The sequence below is a fragment of the Populus nigra genome, chromosome 7 (genome assembly GCF_951802175.1).
Source record: "Populus nigra chromosome 7, ddPopNigr1.1, whole genome shotgun sequence".
Classification (NCBI taxonomy): Eukaryota; Viridiplantae; Streptophyta; class Magnoliopsida; order Malpighiales; family Salicaceae; genus Populus; species Populus nigra.
The window spans coordinates 21,479,588-21,495,579 of NC_084858.1; the positions used below are offsets into that span (position 1 = coordinate 21,479,588).

Consider the following 15,992-nt stretch of genomic DNA (forward strand, 5'->3'; position numbering starts at 1 on the left):
AAAATACCAAGTATATCTTTACAACAATAAAAATTGTATTTTCAGTAAAAATACTCAAAAAAAATACTAATTAATAACATTTGGATTATTTTTACAGTAATTTATTTTATTCATAGTTGAGAATAATAGAATGACTTAACTTATTTCTTAGCTAATATTTTTTATTTATATGTATAACACAGTACACGACAGTAACTGTAGAAACTACAATATTGGAATAATCCTATAGTAATTCCTATATTTATTATTCTATAATACGTCTCTTCAAGCCAAGGTTGGAGGATCAACCCGGAGCTTGAATAAAAAAGCAGCGAAAAGGGGCTTAGTAAAAACATCTGCAAGTTGATCGTGAGTGTCATAACCCAATTTTTGACCTTTTTATTATTATTATTATTATTATTATTTTATTTACTGAAAAGGATATAAAAAAAATGATGATGAAAAAATAATGATGATGAAAAGCAAGTAAAATAAAATAAATGAAGAATGAATTAAAATTTGGGTTAAAGGCAACATGATTGGAAGTTTTGGGGTTTAATTAAACTTTGGAATTAATCTAATTAATCCATTCAAGGGTTTAATTGGAGAATTGATAAGTTTTGAGACTTAATTAAGCTTGAAATTAATTTAATTAATCCAATCAAGGTTTTAATCGGAGAATTGATAAGTTTTGAGACTTAATTAAGCTTGGAATTAATTTAATTAATCCAATCAAGGGTTTAATTGGAGAATTGACAAGTTTTAGACTGAATTGAGCTTGAAATTAATTTATTCAGGGACTTAATTGAAAAACTATCAAGGTATAGGGATGATGCTGGTCAAATTTGCAAGAAATTAAAACCTAAGGACCAATGTGTAAATGGCGCTGAGATGCAGGGGTTCAATTACAATTTACCCAAGAACTGGACTGCAAAAATTCAAAATGTCAAGGATCAAAACGCAAATGGCCATTAAACATCAAAACGGCGCCGTCTTTGGATGCGCTGTTCATCTTCTTCAACGGACGCCCACCGCCACCATTACACCTGCAATCAATGGTTGGAAGAAACGGATTGTTCTCTGGCTATAAAAGCCAGAGAACGAAAGGTCACAAGGTGAGGGAAGAGGACTAAAAAAAGAAAGAGTAGACTTTAGTTCCCCTGGTTTCTTCTCAAACAAAACAGAGGAGACGAACAAACATGGGGGGAAAGAAGGAAACTAAAGGAAAAAAACAGAGGACTACAGGAGGAAAAACTGGGGGAGAAAAGGGCAGAACCGCGGGAACAGAGAGAAGAGACTCAGAAAAAAAAAAGGAAAAGCAGAGGAGAGTCACAGATCAGCTCTGCCATTGTCTTCGTCCCTGTAAAAAAAAATAAAAAAATGACACTGAACCAAAGACTATTGACAACCGGCATCACCATTGTTTACTTTCCTTCATCCCAAAACTAGAGGAGACAGAACGCAATCAAAGAAAGAAGCAGAGGAAAGTCACCGATACCGTTGCTATTGCCTTCGGCGTTTCCAGAACCAGGAGAGAAAACAAAAGAAAGTAGGAGGAAAGGTGTTAAGCAGACAACAGGCACTATCACACTGCATCCATCTTCGTCGTTTCCAGAAGCAGGTACGCCCCTCATCCCATTTTGCATCTTCATTTCAAATTGAATTGTTACAAGAGCTGTGCGAAGGTAATTTAATTACCTTCGCACTGCTCATGCACGCGTGAAGCCACTTCACGCGTGCTTTTTGTTTTGCCCAGCCGGTCACTGGCTGGGTCCAGCCCAGCCCATGTGGGCTGAGGGGGACCCAGCCAAAAAAAAAAAATTAATAATAAAAAATAAAAAAAACAGAAAAGTAAAAAAGGTAGAAAAAAATAAAAAATGTGTATGCATAAATAAAAATAATATAAATTTATTGGTTGATTCACTGACGCCAGAGTCAGGAATAAAAATACCAGTTTAAATTTATATTATTTTTATTCATTGTATTTTATTTAGCTAGAAAATAAAAAAAATATGTGCATGCGTAAAAAATAATTTTTTGTGAATATTCACTGACGCCAGAATCAGGAATATTATAAACAAATCATCATAGCATAAACTAATAAACATTTAGTAATTTAAGACAAAACTAACAATGCAGTCTGTGTCAGGAAGAACGTTTAAGGCGTGATAATATCTTCCCTTTTACGTAACCAATCCCGAGCCATAGAATCTCTGTTGACCAGTTAGGGTTCCTAGTGACCACAATACTAGGTGGCGACTCCTTAGACAAGATATTTTTTCTAAAAGAACAAGATGCCTGAAGTCTGTTCTTTTTCCATATTCAAGAAGATTATTTTTTAGGGCCGCCGCGATGTCGGGTGAGACATTGAGAATAGATAAAACGAATTTGAATTTCATTCTTCGCAACAATGATAATCAACTTCAACATGTTTAGTATTGAAGCTAGATAAGTAGATAAGATTTGCAGATAGATAAGTAGCACCAAGATTATCACACCAAATGGTAAGAAAAGAGGTAGATGGAATCTGTAGATATGTTAATAAATACCGAAGCTAGATAACCTTAATAGTACTTCTGCTAAGACTTTATACTCAGCTTCAGTAGAGGAGCGAACAACTGTGCGTTGCTTGCCTGACTTCTATGAAATTGACGTCTGACCAAAGAAAACAAGGTAACCACCTGTAGATTTCCAGTCATCAATACTATCCGTCTAATCTGCATCCGTAAAATCATGTAAAGCAAAACAAAAACTACAAGTGATATAGAAGCTATAGAATGTCGTACCTTTAAGATAACACATAATACGTTTAACGGCGGCCTAATAAGAATATGTGGGAGCATGTATAAACTGACAGACTCTGTTAACAGCAAAACTGATATCCAGTTTCGTGAAGGTGAGATATTGAAAAGCATCCATGATTTGATGAAATCGTGTAGGATTAGAAAACAAGGCATTTGATAGTATGTCAACCTTTGAAGTAGAGACTAAAGTATCAACAAGTTTGCAGGAAGTCATACCAACCTGGGTAAGGATATCAAGAATATACTTGTGTTGTCGTAGCATCAAACCCAAATTTGTGGAATGAACTTCAATACCTAAAAAATAATAAACTTAACTACAAAAATCTATTTTTTTATAAAAAAATTCCACAACTCTTTTTTTACTAATTTATTTCCCGAACACCATGCATGTTCTTATGCTTTTCTCATTAGTTCTGTTGCTACCCAATTTTTGACCCATGTTTTAATAAATTTTCAGAAAAAATCCAAAAATAGCAAAAAGCATTGAAAATCCAAAAAAATACGTTTTTAATACATTTGCATCGCTTTTTGCATTTTTAGCGTCGTCTAAAAAGAATTTAAATTTTCAAAGGTCTTTCGAACGCGTTCAACTTTTAACGTTAATTGATTTTTTTCATTGAATCGACGTTGATATTGCTCGTTTTCAAAAAATACAAAAAATTAAAAAAAAAATCAAATACAAAAGAGGAAACCCTAAGAACTTTTTTTCTTCACCTGAAACCAGCCGCTCCCCCTGGCCCAAGACCATTTGATCCCTCTCTTTCGGCTGAAAATCAGGGACTCAGCCCACCACCCAGGGTCTTCTTTTCCTTTTTTCCAGCCGACAATGGAGGCCCCTCCTTAGGAGAGAGAACCCCTATTTCTTCTCATGCCCCAGCTACACCATAAGGGGGGGATTTTTCCATTTTCTTCTTCCCCACAGCCGTGGGCAGGGACCCACGGTCCCCGGTCGCTCTTCCTTCCCCGCTGAGCCCCCTTCCCCTTGATCACCATTTTCCTTTCTTCTCGGCACAGAACCTCCCCACTGTCATTTCCCATAGCCGACCATTTTCCCCTGCCAAAAAAACCTCACCCTCTCACACACGGCAGCCACACCTCCAGGGAAACCCAACTCCCAGCCAACAAAAGCTAGCCGGCGGCCCTCAGCCTTGAAAAAAGAGAACCAGCCGGCCATCTCACCCTCAGCCCACTCTCACAGCCAGCCCCCTCCCCTTGGATTTTCTGCTCCTCCCTTGCTCCCTGCCAAGACAAACCAGACCAGCCTCCCCTCACAAATCAGCCTCCACCGTAGCCACATCTTCCTCTCCCCTCTCCCAGTCGGTTCCACTCTCTCCAACATCTGCTGACAGCCTCTCCAGCTGCCGCCTCCCGTGGCCTTGGGAAAGCCAATCAGAGAGAAACCCCCACAGACCCAGCAGCGCCGTCCACACTCCCTCGGCCAGCTATCAACAGCAACGGAGAAGCAGCTCCACAGAACCAGCCTCCACCAAGCCACACAGCAGCAGGTCCTCCCCACAACAGCCGGCCACGATAGCTTCTCCTCCGATCTCCATGCCCAGCCGAATAGACGACAACAGCAGCAGCGCCGTCCTCACTAGGGAGCCAACAGCGCCGTCCTCGGCAGTGAGCCAGCAGCCCACACACGGCAGCGCCGGGTAACACTCGTCTCCATCTTCACCAGCCACCGCCCAACAGTTCCTTTCTCCTCCAACAGCAGCCAACACACGGCGGTACCCACAGACCCGCAGCTGCTCCCCGCGCCCAGGAAACACTTCCTTCTCCTCCAGCCCGAGACCTTTAAGCACTGGCAGATCTGTCCACCGCCACGACCACCGCCATCGAGACACAGTCGCCTGATCTGCCACCTGAGGAAGAGAGAAAGCAGAAGTGAAACAGATTTGAAAAGGGAGAAGACCCGAATGAACCAGATCTGAGAAAAGGGAAATAAAAACTAAAATCAACTGGTTGTTGCGATTTTGCTGTTTGTACAGGTCACCACCGGCAGGGAAAGGAAGAGGAGAAGAGGCTGAGCCAGATCCCGCTGTTTCCAGTTTCTCCCTCACGGTGGCGCGTGGAGAAGACGCGCCGCCACTGTCTTGCAGCTCCAGAAGTCTGCCTGACACTGTTCTGGTGATGCAGAAGGTGTTCCCTGTAAATTCCAGATTGTTTTAGGGTTATTATTGTAATTTTTGTTTAGTTTGTTTTGAAATTGTATTTTGTATTGTGGATGTAAAAAGAAAAAAGAAAAGAAAAGAAAAGAAAAGAAAGAGAAAATAATAATAGAAAAGGAGATGTGTGTGTTTGTGTATTTTTTTATGTATGTTATTGAATAAAAAAAATGAATTTAATATTTTAATTTATAGGCAAATATCTAAAGGATAGATAAAATCATGTTGTATTTTTCATGAAAATATAGAACATGTATCTACATATATTTGAGAACTAATAGCTGATTTATCAAAGCCTTAGAATTGGGTTAAAATTTTATTTTTAAAAACAAATCAAGTCCACGAAGCAGCTTATCTCAGGTAGGGTGCGTTAGGGGTGCTAATACCTTTTCTAATTACAACCAATTCTTTATCCATGAATCTCTGACAAGACCAGTATATCTGAGTTTTCTAGTAGCCCTCAATTAAATATTAGGTGGCGACTCCTAATGAATCAATCAAAGCAAAATGCATATAGAAAAATTACCAGCCGATACCGCGTGGATTTTATGACGTGCGACAAGTTCCACAAAACCAAATGGTGGAAGTCAAGTGTTTTTCTTATGTGATGAGAACATAGGTAGGCTGCTAAAATATGCCTACAATATAACTAGAAGGATAAGAATTGTGGAACAAAGGTGTTTTTCTATGTTTACTCATTTCCAATCCAAGCTTATTGTGGAATATTCACCTTCATTCAGCTTGAGCTTGAAAGAGTATATTAAAGGAAGTACATAATTGTAATAATTACAATTATGAAAACCATATTTATATAAATATAAAGGATGGCTACTATCAAATAGTCAAGTCTCCCATTATACATAACCTATATTTATTCTTTAACTTGCTTGAAGAGGAGAGGAAAATAGATAAATTTAATTATTTAAACAATAACGCCAAGAAAAAAAAATACAACTATTTCCCAATAGATCACATTGCTCATCACTTCCACAAACCAAATAGTGGAACATTGATTATATATGAAGTACCATACTCTATTTATATATAACGTTTCAAATCCTCAACCGGGATGAACGTACATTTAAACAACAATGCCAGGAAAAAAAAAAGCTCGCCACTTATTGAACTTAAAAATAACAAAACAATTAAATTTGATTCGATACAAGGAATTGATGAAATGAAGTGATAACTCTTTATCGGTCAACTCGCAATCAAGCATTTATTTTGAATTCGAAAATCTTTTAAAAAGGATTTTCGATAGTGTTTTATTCTTATAATTTATTTCCGAAATACCGTGCTTTGCTCATCACTTCCACACCAACGAAATGTGACCTTAAGTGTTTTGCTTAGGCAATAGCACATGCTTACGGTATTCACCCAAAGCCCAGAGTGGGAATATGTTCCTGTAGGAAGCATAATGTAACATGGAGGTTTTCACAGAGGCCCCTGTGATTTCCTGTAATGAAGAATACTTGGTGGTTAAGTACAGATATAGGAACAGAATTAGAGTTGGCGGAGAATACATATCAAAAGATTTAATTGTTGCACAAGAAAAGCTGCTGAGGAAATTACCTGCTGAGGAAATTCACCACTTTCAAGCTGTGAATTGATCAATAATCTTGCTGCTTGATGTAAAGGTGTTGCATCCCTTTCGGCCTGTTTAAGAATATAAAGTTTGTAGTGACGAGGTTACAATGTTGTTCTAATAAAGTATACTTTACTATTGCTTCAAACTTTATACTCTATCATCCATATTGCTATATATATTACCTTGTAATAACATTAGAAAAAAATATAAAATTATTTTTGAAACTACTGTATTTATATTTTGATGGCTAACCTGCCCTGCACGAATTAAACCCACCATTGTCCACGCGGTTTGCACTAAATTTGATCTGTTTCCATCTAGCGGTGTGTATTCCTGAATTACCAAAGAAGAAAATAATTATGTATTCACAACATGTCATGTCTCTCTTTCTAAACTAATCATAATTAATACAATCACCAAAACCATTCATTTAAAGTAAAATGATTTACTGAGTTTCGGCAAGAAAAGTAGCTCTCTCCCCAGCCTCCTGACTTCAGTTGTTTTGAAAGTAAAAAATCACAGCCTTTGCACACCACTTCGCTGTTGCGATGTGTCTTTCCAACCGCTGCCAGTGCAACTAATACAATATATGCTGCATATGTGTAGCAAATCCCCCAGTTTCCATACCTATTGATAGCATGTTACATGTGCACAAATCAACAATTTTTGTGTCTAATTCGTAGCTTCAGTAATTGCATTTGAGAAGGAAAATGTACCAGGAACCATCTGCCATTTGTGCATTTTCAATGTAATGTGTTGCTTTAGCCACAGACGTTTCTATTTCTTTCCCCCGGTATTCGGGATGTAAATGACTGAATAATGCAAGAGCTTGGGTGACTGATGCTGTGCAATCAACATATCTAAAACCACCAAATTAAATGACCAACAATGTCAGTATGTATTTTCTACGCGCGCTCGCGCACACAGTTATACAATCAAATAACAGCAGACATTGTTAATGTAAGGAAGATGTGGATAATTTCATACTCAGTTTCGACCATGACACCACCGAAAGTTTCTGTAGGATTAAACATCTAAGAAAAAAGAAAAATAGAGAATTACTTCTTGTTTCAGAGGATGTTGTTAGTTATTATGCATATATATAAATTTTGTATAATTGCCAAGCAATATTTACCTCCATCCATTGCGGTGATGTTGCTGGCTCCCAAGCTGAAAACCCACCATTTTCGCTCTAGGATAAAACACAATTAATTTGGAAGAATGAAACAAAGACCTTATAGACATGCGACGCACAAACACTCATACACTGAAATTTAACAGGACAGGTCAAGTGCACTCAATATTACCTGCAAGGTAAGAAGGAAATCCACTGCTTCATATAATTGCTCGACTTCAATTGTGTCGCCAACAATGTCTGCTGGCATTTGTGATAACAAGAGTAAAGTCTGCAATATTTGTTAATCATTTGTGTTACGCGGAAAACAATAATAAAATTGTACTAATTATAATGTGTTGCTCAATATTATAAACACCTTTAGTGCCTCTGCTGTGCAGTCTGAAACTTGCCAACCTTGATCTTTGACAGAAAGAGTCCATGCTCCTTTACAAATTTGATGATACGTACTCTGAAAATCTCCCGATGGGTTTTCTCGGATCTATGATTTAGTATTGAAACCAAAATAAAACAATAAAATTATAGATATCTAATTAATAGAAATTAAATTTATATAAACTAAAGTTTTTTTCCTTAATGAATTAACTTAAACGACCTTAAACCAAAATAGTTTACGGATTCTATCGTTTTCATGGATATTTATTCACATAAATAATTTACTCCACAAAAAGGAAATATGGGAGACCAAATACATACATATTTTTACATTATTATCAGACAATGCTAATATAAATATGAAACAAGGTTAACATACCAAGTTATATGGTTTATATAACCTGCAGGACAGAAATTGAACCTGTGAAAGTTTGATGAAATTGAAGGCTTTTCGGAGAGTTGAGCCATATTCATCAGTGAGATTGCTTGCAATAATTGCTTGAGTAGCAAAAACAGAATCCCACAGCTGGGAACCCAAATTCTATGTCCCAAATAAAAATAAATCAATTAGCAAGTTTAATATTCAGATAACCCGCACTTTCCAGTGATCTTGGAAAAAAAATATTCTAATATATAAATGTGGATGAGATCAGATAACCTGCACTTTCATTCCATCTTCAGCAACCCACAAGTACTCAGGAACTGTAGCACGGTGACGCTTGAGTGAATCTTGATTAGGATCCTCAGCCCAATTCGCAATCATGTTCAAACTCTGAAATTTTTATTATGGGAACCAAGCATGAGATGATTAATTATGAATTTGAGCCAACAATTTACCTAGTGTTACACTCGGTATACGCGCGTGCATCTTACAATAATATCCCACCCAGACATCATGGTGGATAATCTTCAAAAGTAAATTCTTCTATACAGTTCAAATCTATTCAGAGATTTATAAAGCATTTTGCTTTGGAATCCAAATTGATGTCTTAAACTACTTTTCTTTTAGTTTTTCTATTATATATTTCTTATTGGATTTGATTTGTATTTTCTGGAACTCTTTTTTCTTCACGTGGCCATCTATTTAATAGCACCGAACTTCAATAATACATCGATTTTTATAAAAGATATCCCACCCGTATGGAAGACACAAGAGGTCATTACCAGTGCAAGTCCCGATCATGAGAGGCTTACCTAGAACAGAGAATCAATCCATCATAACAAAGACGTTCCTCATCTAGGCGTAAACTTGGTCTCCACTAGGGTAATACTGACCTACCATCCATCCATCCATCCATCTACAGGAAAGATGTATAGCACATTCATTCAATGCATGGACGCTTTCAATGATACTCTAGTCTAATTAGTAACTACCGTGATATCATCATTTCCACACAACAATGATGCCTCACTATTAAAAACACTTATCCCCTGATTAATTTCTAAAGCTATCAGAGGGAAAGGAGTAGAGTACAAAGTTACCCTTCTTCCTATGCAACTTGCCAGCCCTTATGGCTATTAAAGAACAAGAAGGTCTAGGGTTCAGAGACTCATTCTTCTTTATCTTCCCCTACTTCATACATTTCCATTTTTCCTCACTCCTTTAATTGATTTTCTGTACACATATACATCAGCTCCCTTATTTACTAACTTAATTTTCAAAGGACCCTCACCTAACCAGAGAGACTTATTTTGTAGGTTTACCAGTCACCTTCTTCGCCTTCGATCAACTTTAAATCATTGCGTAAAGAGTAACATTATTTTTGAAGTTACCAGACTTCATCATAAGACGTCATGATTAGATAATTAATTTAACGAGGTATATCCTATTTATAGAACTTTCCAAGATCTACAAATGTTGTAAAGCCCGAAAACATTATTTTATTGGGAATGTGAACATTTTGAATCGATGGATGTTTCATCAAGAAAATAGCTTAAAACGTTGAAAAAACCAGAAATTAACCTTCAGCATAGTCTACAATATCCCTTCTGTAATTATTATAACTTAAATAAGGCATTGGTTATTTGCTTTATATGTCCCTAAAGTCACGTACAGTTTGGTAGATAACATGATACCTTTTCCACAGAACCCAGAGTCAAATATCCAGTGTGCTCATCTTCATATCGAATAAACCTCATTGCTCTTGCCAGTGCTTTCTCTCTTAGCTTCGAGAAAGGCCAATTTGTATAAAGTGGCTCGGCCAAGTAATATAGTACACTACTTAAAACATTTTCCACGAGAGAATGAGGCTTGTATAGATCCTTCTGCATCCAAAAATATTTCTCAGATGCACCATAAAATGTTTTATAAAAATCCACTCGAAGTAAAATAGTTTATGAATACTCAAAAAATTAGTAAGTTAACTTGGAGTTTTGTAATGAGGTCAAGAGGTATTTTGTAATGAGGTCACGAGGTAGAGAGGGAGTGAAAGTCATATCTATTAAAAAATCATCTCAATTTAATAATTTAAACTATTGATAAGGTCTCAAAATATAATTTATATTATTTTTTAATACATCCCCTCAAGTGAAACTTCTTTGAGTTTGAAACTTGTATAAGTTTATATTATTTTGTTTTTAAGTTTTTATCAAATAAATAGAAATGATAAGATTCGAACTCATGACTGTTTGGTCATAAAGACTCTGATACCATATTAAAAAACTATCTCAATCTAATAGTTTAAGCTATTAAATAAGATCCCAGAATATAATTTATATTATTCTCTAATAATATTTATATCAGCAAAAACAAGGTCATATTGTTTAAATGGTTATGAGGATATAATAATGATGTTGTAATAATTGGAGGAATTTTATGAATATAAAATATCCGTTTAATAATAGTGGGGTAGTGCTAAAGTTTTTTTGGGAACTATTTCAGCTATTTAGAGTGGTGTTTGTGGAGTGTTTTCTTGATCAATAAAGGCATTACCAGTGGCTGTGAAAATTGAGAATGACATTTTATTCTGGATTTCAAAGTGACAAGGAAATTCTACCCCATGCTTAGATTTCCTACTCTTTATGCAGTTTGGGAAAATCCAAATGGTAAGATTTTAGAGATAGGATTTGAAATTTAATGATATTTCAAATGCATGCAATAGACTTCCTTCCGTGTATTTTCAACATGTTTATATAGAAAATAATCATGTTGCTGATGATTTGACTAAGCAAAGAGCTCTTAAAAAAGATGATTTATTCAGGGTCTTTTATTACTTAATTATAAATGTGGGTTTAGTTTTGTTAATAAGTTTTATGATTTAATTGTGTTTTTTTTTATACTCATAATTCTTAATGACTATAACAATTGATTAATAAATATCTCGTGTTATATATACACACACACACGATGTGATTGTTAGACAAGATATCACAAAAGTTTAGGGTCTAAAACATGTATTTTTTATTTAAATTGATAAGTTAAACTAGTAACGAGATCAAACCAATCTATCATGCATGTAAAATATATACAAAAAAAGATAACAGATTAAGTATGAAAGATCCTAGCATGTATATTATTACATAAAAAAGAAATAAATAAATAAATAAATAAAACTAGTGTAAGTGTAAGATATATACTTGTTGAGGATCTTAAAATATTACTCTCTATAAAAAGAAATAATAACCTGACATTTATCAACTTTAAAACTAGATATATTTTCTTTGGAGATAGTCCACAAAGATGAAGAAAATTGACTTTTCAGATTCTTTATTAATAGGCTAATAATACATAAATGAACGTGTAATAAATAATTTTTTATAAGTTAAAAAATTATTTTATAATAAATTTAAATTCAAGTTCAAAGCAAATGAGAAAAAAAAAAACTCAAACTTAAGCCTAAGCCCGAGGTTAAAGCTCAAACCCAACCAAACCCAAGCCAAGTGTATACATGTGGATTAAACCTTACTATTTTACTGATGCTTATTTATAATTCTTTAACTTTTCATTATATAAAATAGAAGAAAATCTCTCCTCTTCCTATATGGGATATAAGGGTTTTGAATTTTACAATTTCAACCTATTGAGATTAATTTTTCATTAATTTTTAATTTTTTTAATTATATTAATGTTTCTTATTAAATTTTCAACAAAGTTTTGATTTAAAAAATGAGTGATTCCCACTTTAAATTTGTGGTCAAAAGTGTCCATTAATAATGTTTTAGTAAGAAAAGTTCAAACTGTTATATTAATTACCTTCAAACATGAGTTGCGAGCTTTAGTCCAATCTACTTCACCATATGATTGAATGTAGAGTTCTTCCCTTAGTAATATAACGAGATCGGTGATTGGTGCCACAAATTTCTTACCATACAAGTAAGCCAATGGAATATAAACTGTGCGGAAGTAACACCAGAAGTTTCCTGCATTGTGTGTGTGATTAATCAAGGGAGGAGCCGCATAAATCAATCACTATTTGAGAAAATATATAGTAAATATGGTGAAAGGTATTTTTGTAGTATTGTTATATGAACTTGGTCCCATATTGTACCAAACTATTAAAACTATTTGCTGTGGGGATCATTTTAAAAAATTACTGAATTTTCTAGTCGAGTTTACCATTACAATTTCTCACAATAGCAGTTCAAAGCGTCTTTACCTGGATTGAAAGGAAGAAATGATGGGAGAAGCAAACATTCTGGAGGCACTGGATTGCAGCCAGACCACTCATATAATCCAATGAACTACAAAATCAAGATTATAAATGCTTGTAAGTTTTATATATGGGAAAATAAATATATAAAAAGATTTGACTTGTGAGTTTCATTAGTGTTATATATTAATGTTGAGTATTTCAATACAATTTGCTCATTTACCGAAAGAAAGTATTTTCCCCAGATAGATATCATTGTTACACCACCATGATCAAGTATCCATTTACGGGCCTTTGCCACAGCTCCATCTTTGCCTCCTTCGGGTTCTTCTCCAAGCAAACGCAAGGACACATAGTTAAGTGCTGTACATAACATTATGCTATGGCTTTCAATATGGAAGCCCCATCCCCCATCTTCATTCTGCAAATCAAATAACCCTAACCATTAGTATAATGGAGGAACCAGTCCCCTCTCAACCATCTTTCGTGGACACGCTTTAAACACTAAAACTTGAAGTCTACGGTCCTTTACACTCTCCACATTGAAGAAGCAGGCCTTTCGCCTGTTGATATCATGTACTTACTTGATGATTATAGATGTATCGAACCATTTCCCTTTTATGTTCAGGTAAGAGGATTGTGTTCAGGGTTCCTGTAATGTACAGAGCAATAACCTGCATTTCAAACATATCTTTTAACTCTTAGCCACTTAATGAATTATAACAATCCCTTATTAGATCAGAATCTTTTACAATATAAATTGGGGGCTAATGCTTACTTGATATTCAAAATAGGTTTTGATAATATATCAAGGGAGTGCTCAGCTTGATATTTTTAAATTAATTATTAAGTGTAGAATACATTAAGGAGGACAAGTGCAGCCACTTCCAAGCTTAGCAAAAAGACTTCGATGAGAGATAAACAAGAGCAACTTTTACCAATATCTGCTAGATCAAAATCAAACCACGAAAGCTTTGGGTGTGTTCTTATTGTGAGATTGTTACTGTGATGCAATTTTTTTATTTTTTTATATCAGTATATTAAAATTGAATCATTAAAAATACTAACAAAAAATATTAATTTGATATTTTTTTCAAGTGAAATGTATTTTTTTAATTTCTTATAATGAATTTCTTTATTTATCTTGTTTACAGCAGATCTAAGCTGTCTTTTTTGGGCTTCAATTTCTTGCTAGCATGAGTGTTCTTAAATCAGGACTTACCAGAAAAGGCTGTACAAACAGGAGGCCTGAGAATTCAGAAGGCCAGTGCCCATCCCTTGTTTGTAATGCTGAAGTGAACCGAACAGCTTTCCTCAACGCAATTTCTGCTATTTCACGAGTTATTTCCTCTCTGTCTCCCAATCTCACTGATGGTATACTCAGATCAATCCCATTTTCTTTGATAAGCTGCATTTTCGAACTCAATGAAAACACAATAAATGATAAGATGAAATTTAGCCTAAGACCCTTTGAACCATGAGAAAAAAAAAAAAGAAGGGAAAATTAATTACTCAATCTAATGGTAATGTGTGATATGATCTTAGTTTGGTAACACTAGACTGGCTATATATTGAACTACATACTCATCTAGCTTGAAACAGTTATTGCTTGAATTAAAGAAGAAAGATATTACTTTTCAATAAAATTTGATATGAAACTCTAAAGATTAAGCATGGAGCAAACCCACAAAACTAACAGGTTCAGTTTTGCTTAAAGTTTTATGGATGCAGCTTGTATGAATACTACAAGTTAAACGTACCGGCAAGGTTCTGCATGTAATATAACAGGAAAATCAGAAACATCAGTACCTGCAAATTCTTGAGAACATCACTGCTTGCTTTAACTTGAAATCGGTTCTGAGAGAATTTCTCTCGAGCCTTTTCGACTGCTGCTTGTTCCTCCGGGGTTCCAAGATCAGGATCGAATTTCCAAACTTGTCTGCCAACAAAATCATTGGTGCTAAGTAGCCATGGATCATGGCCCTCTGCTACCTGATCAAGCTTCCACATTGCCTGCTCTCACTTAGTTTTCTGGACCTTTAATTTGTGCTTCAATTTTACAACATTATGCATGTCAATAATATAACTATATTTATAGATACGTACTAGGATTTTAAGTCAATTTTTAACGGGAAAAAAAAAGTGAAAAAGTGGCTGACATTATAAATATGTATTTCGATATCATGAAGTTTTTTAATTGAGGAATGGAAAGACGATGTCTCCTTTTAATAATCCAACTAAAAATTTTATTTTCTTGTTCTTGTACATTTTTTTACCTAAACATTTTTTTTTATCAGTAGCTTTTTTTTTAATTAAGTTTAATGCCAATTAAAATTATTATTTTTGTAAAAATTTCAATAATTTAAAATACATAAGAAAAAATATATCTCTTAAACCTAAATAAAATTTCTTTAATAATGCATTTCTTTTTTTTTTAACAAAAATATGTTATTTTCATAAAAGAATTGTTTTTAAAATAAAAAACCTACCATGATTTGAAAACTAAATCCCACTTAAAAAATATTGAGAATCATGTGTCAATATTTTGTATGCAATTGAAGGGGAATGGAATAATTAATTTGAGAAAATTTCAAAGAAATTTATAATACAAATGACAAAATGATATCATGACCACAAATTTTATTTTTATTAAATATTCATGATCACAAATTTAAAAAGCATTTGCAATTCATATATAATAATTAATGAAATGGTTAGTAATATTATAAAAAAAATACTATAATCTTATTTGAAAACAAATAAAAAATTGAATGGTATCTAATTAAATAATATTTTAAACATAATCCTAGTTATTTTATTTATAATGACCTTTAAAAGTGTTGGTTCAAAAAGGTTAAGAGCTCAAGTTCGTAGAAATTAGTAAAGAATTAGGCCTGCACCCTTCGACGTTGTGGCAGACAACATGTTAAATAGTAAAGAACTCGGCCATTGAAGATGGCTAGCAAGTCAAGACCCGAGTTTAGTGACCCAAAAACTCATTTTTGAATTATTTTTTTATTTGAAAACATTTAAGAAATATGACCTCTCTCGGCAAGAGGACAATAAGATCAGATTTTTTTGTTGTCGGATGGCCAACTGTCTATTTTCTCTAACGGGATCAATATTCTCGCAGGCAGCAAGAAGCTTAGAAGAAAAAAACTGTCTATTTTCTCTCTTCTTCCCCACTTGAAAGTGACCTTTTCTTTTTCCTTTTAGAAATTAAGGACTATAATGTAAGACAAATAAAGATTCTAAATGCACTAAAATAAAAACACATGGACCAATTATAAATAAATTTAAATTTTAGAGATTAAATTATAATTTTGCACGCCTTTTATGTCGAAGGGATCTATA

At 34.4% G+C, this 15,992-nt stretch overlaps 1 protein-coding gene and 1 long non-coding RNA gene across 2 annotated transcripts; both read right to left on the reverse strand.

Annotated features, from left to right (window-relative positions):
- Nucleotides 1–751: 751 nt before the first annotated feature.
- On the reverse strand, nt 752–1,627 carry LOC133698242 (uncharacterized). Its single transcript, XR_009843041.1, has 2 exons — nt 1,478–1,627; nt 752–1,339 (listed from the first exon to the last, which is right to left on the reverse strand). It is a non-coding gene; the product is annotated as an uncharacterized LOC133698242 (long non-coding RNA).
- A 4,289-nt stretch (nt 1,628–5,916) lies between these two features.
- LOC133698207 (beta-amyrin synthase 2-like) lies at nt 5,917–14,648 on the reverse strand. The gene is made up of 18 exons (XM_062121059.1): nt 14,448–14,648; nt 13,861–14,046; nt 13,223–13,312; nt 12,862–13,059; nt 12,645–12,729; nt 12,242–12,408; nt 10,126–10,314; nt 8,708–8,821; nt 8,471–8,590; nt 8,033–8,155; nt 7,847–7,945; nt 7,675–7,731; nt 7,527–7,573; nt 7,256–7,399; nt 6,989–7,166; nt 6,792–6,872; nt 6,524–6,607; nt 5,917–6,407 (listed from the first exon to the last, which is right to left on the reverse strand). Exons 1-18 carry the CDS (start codon nt 14,646–14,648, stop codon nt 6,285–6,287), a joined length of 2,286 nt encoding a protein of 761 aa, XP_061977043.1. The 3' UTR covers nt 5,917–6,284.
- Nucleotides 14,649–15,992: the final 1,344 nt, after the last annotated feature.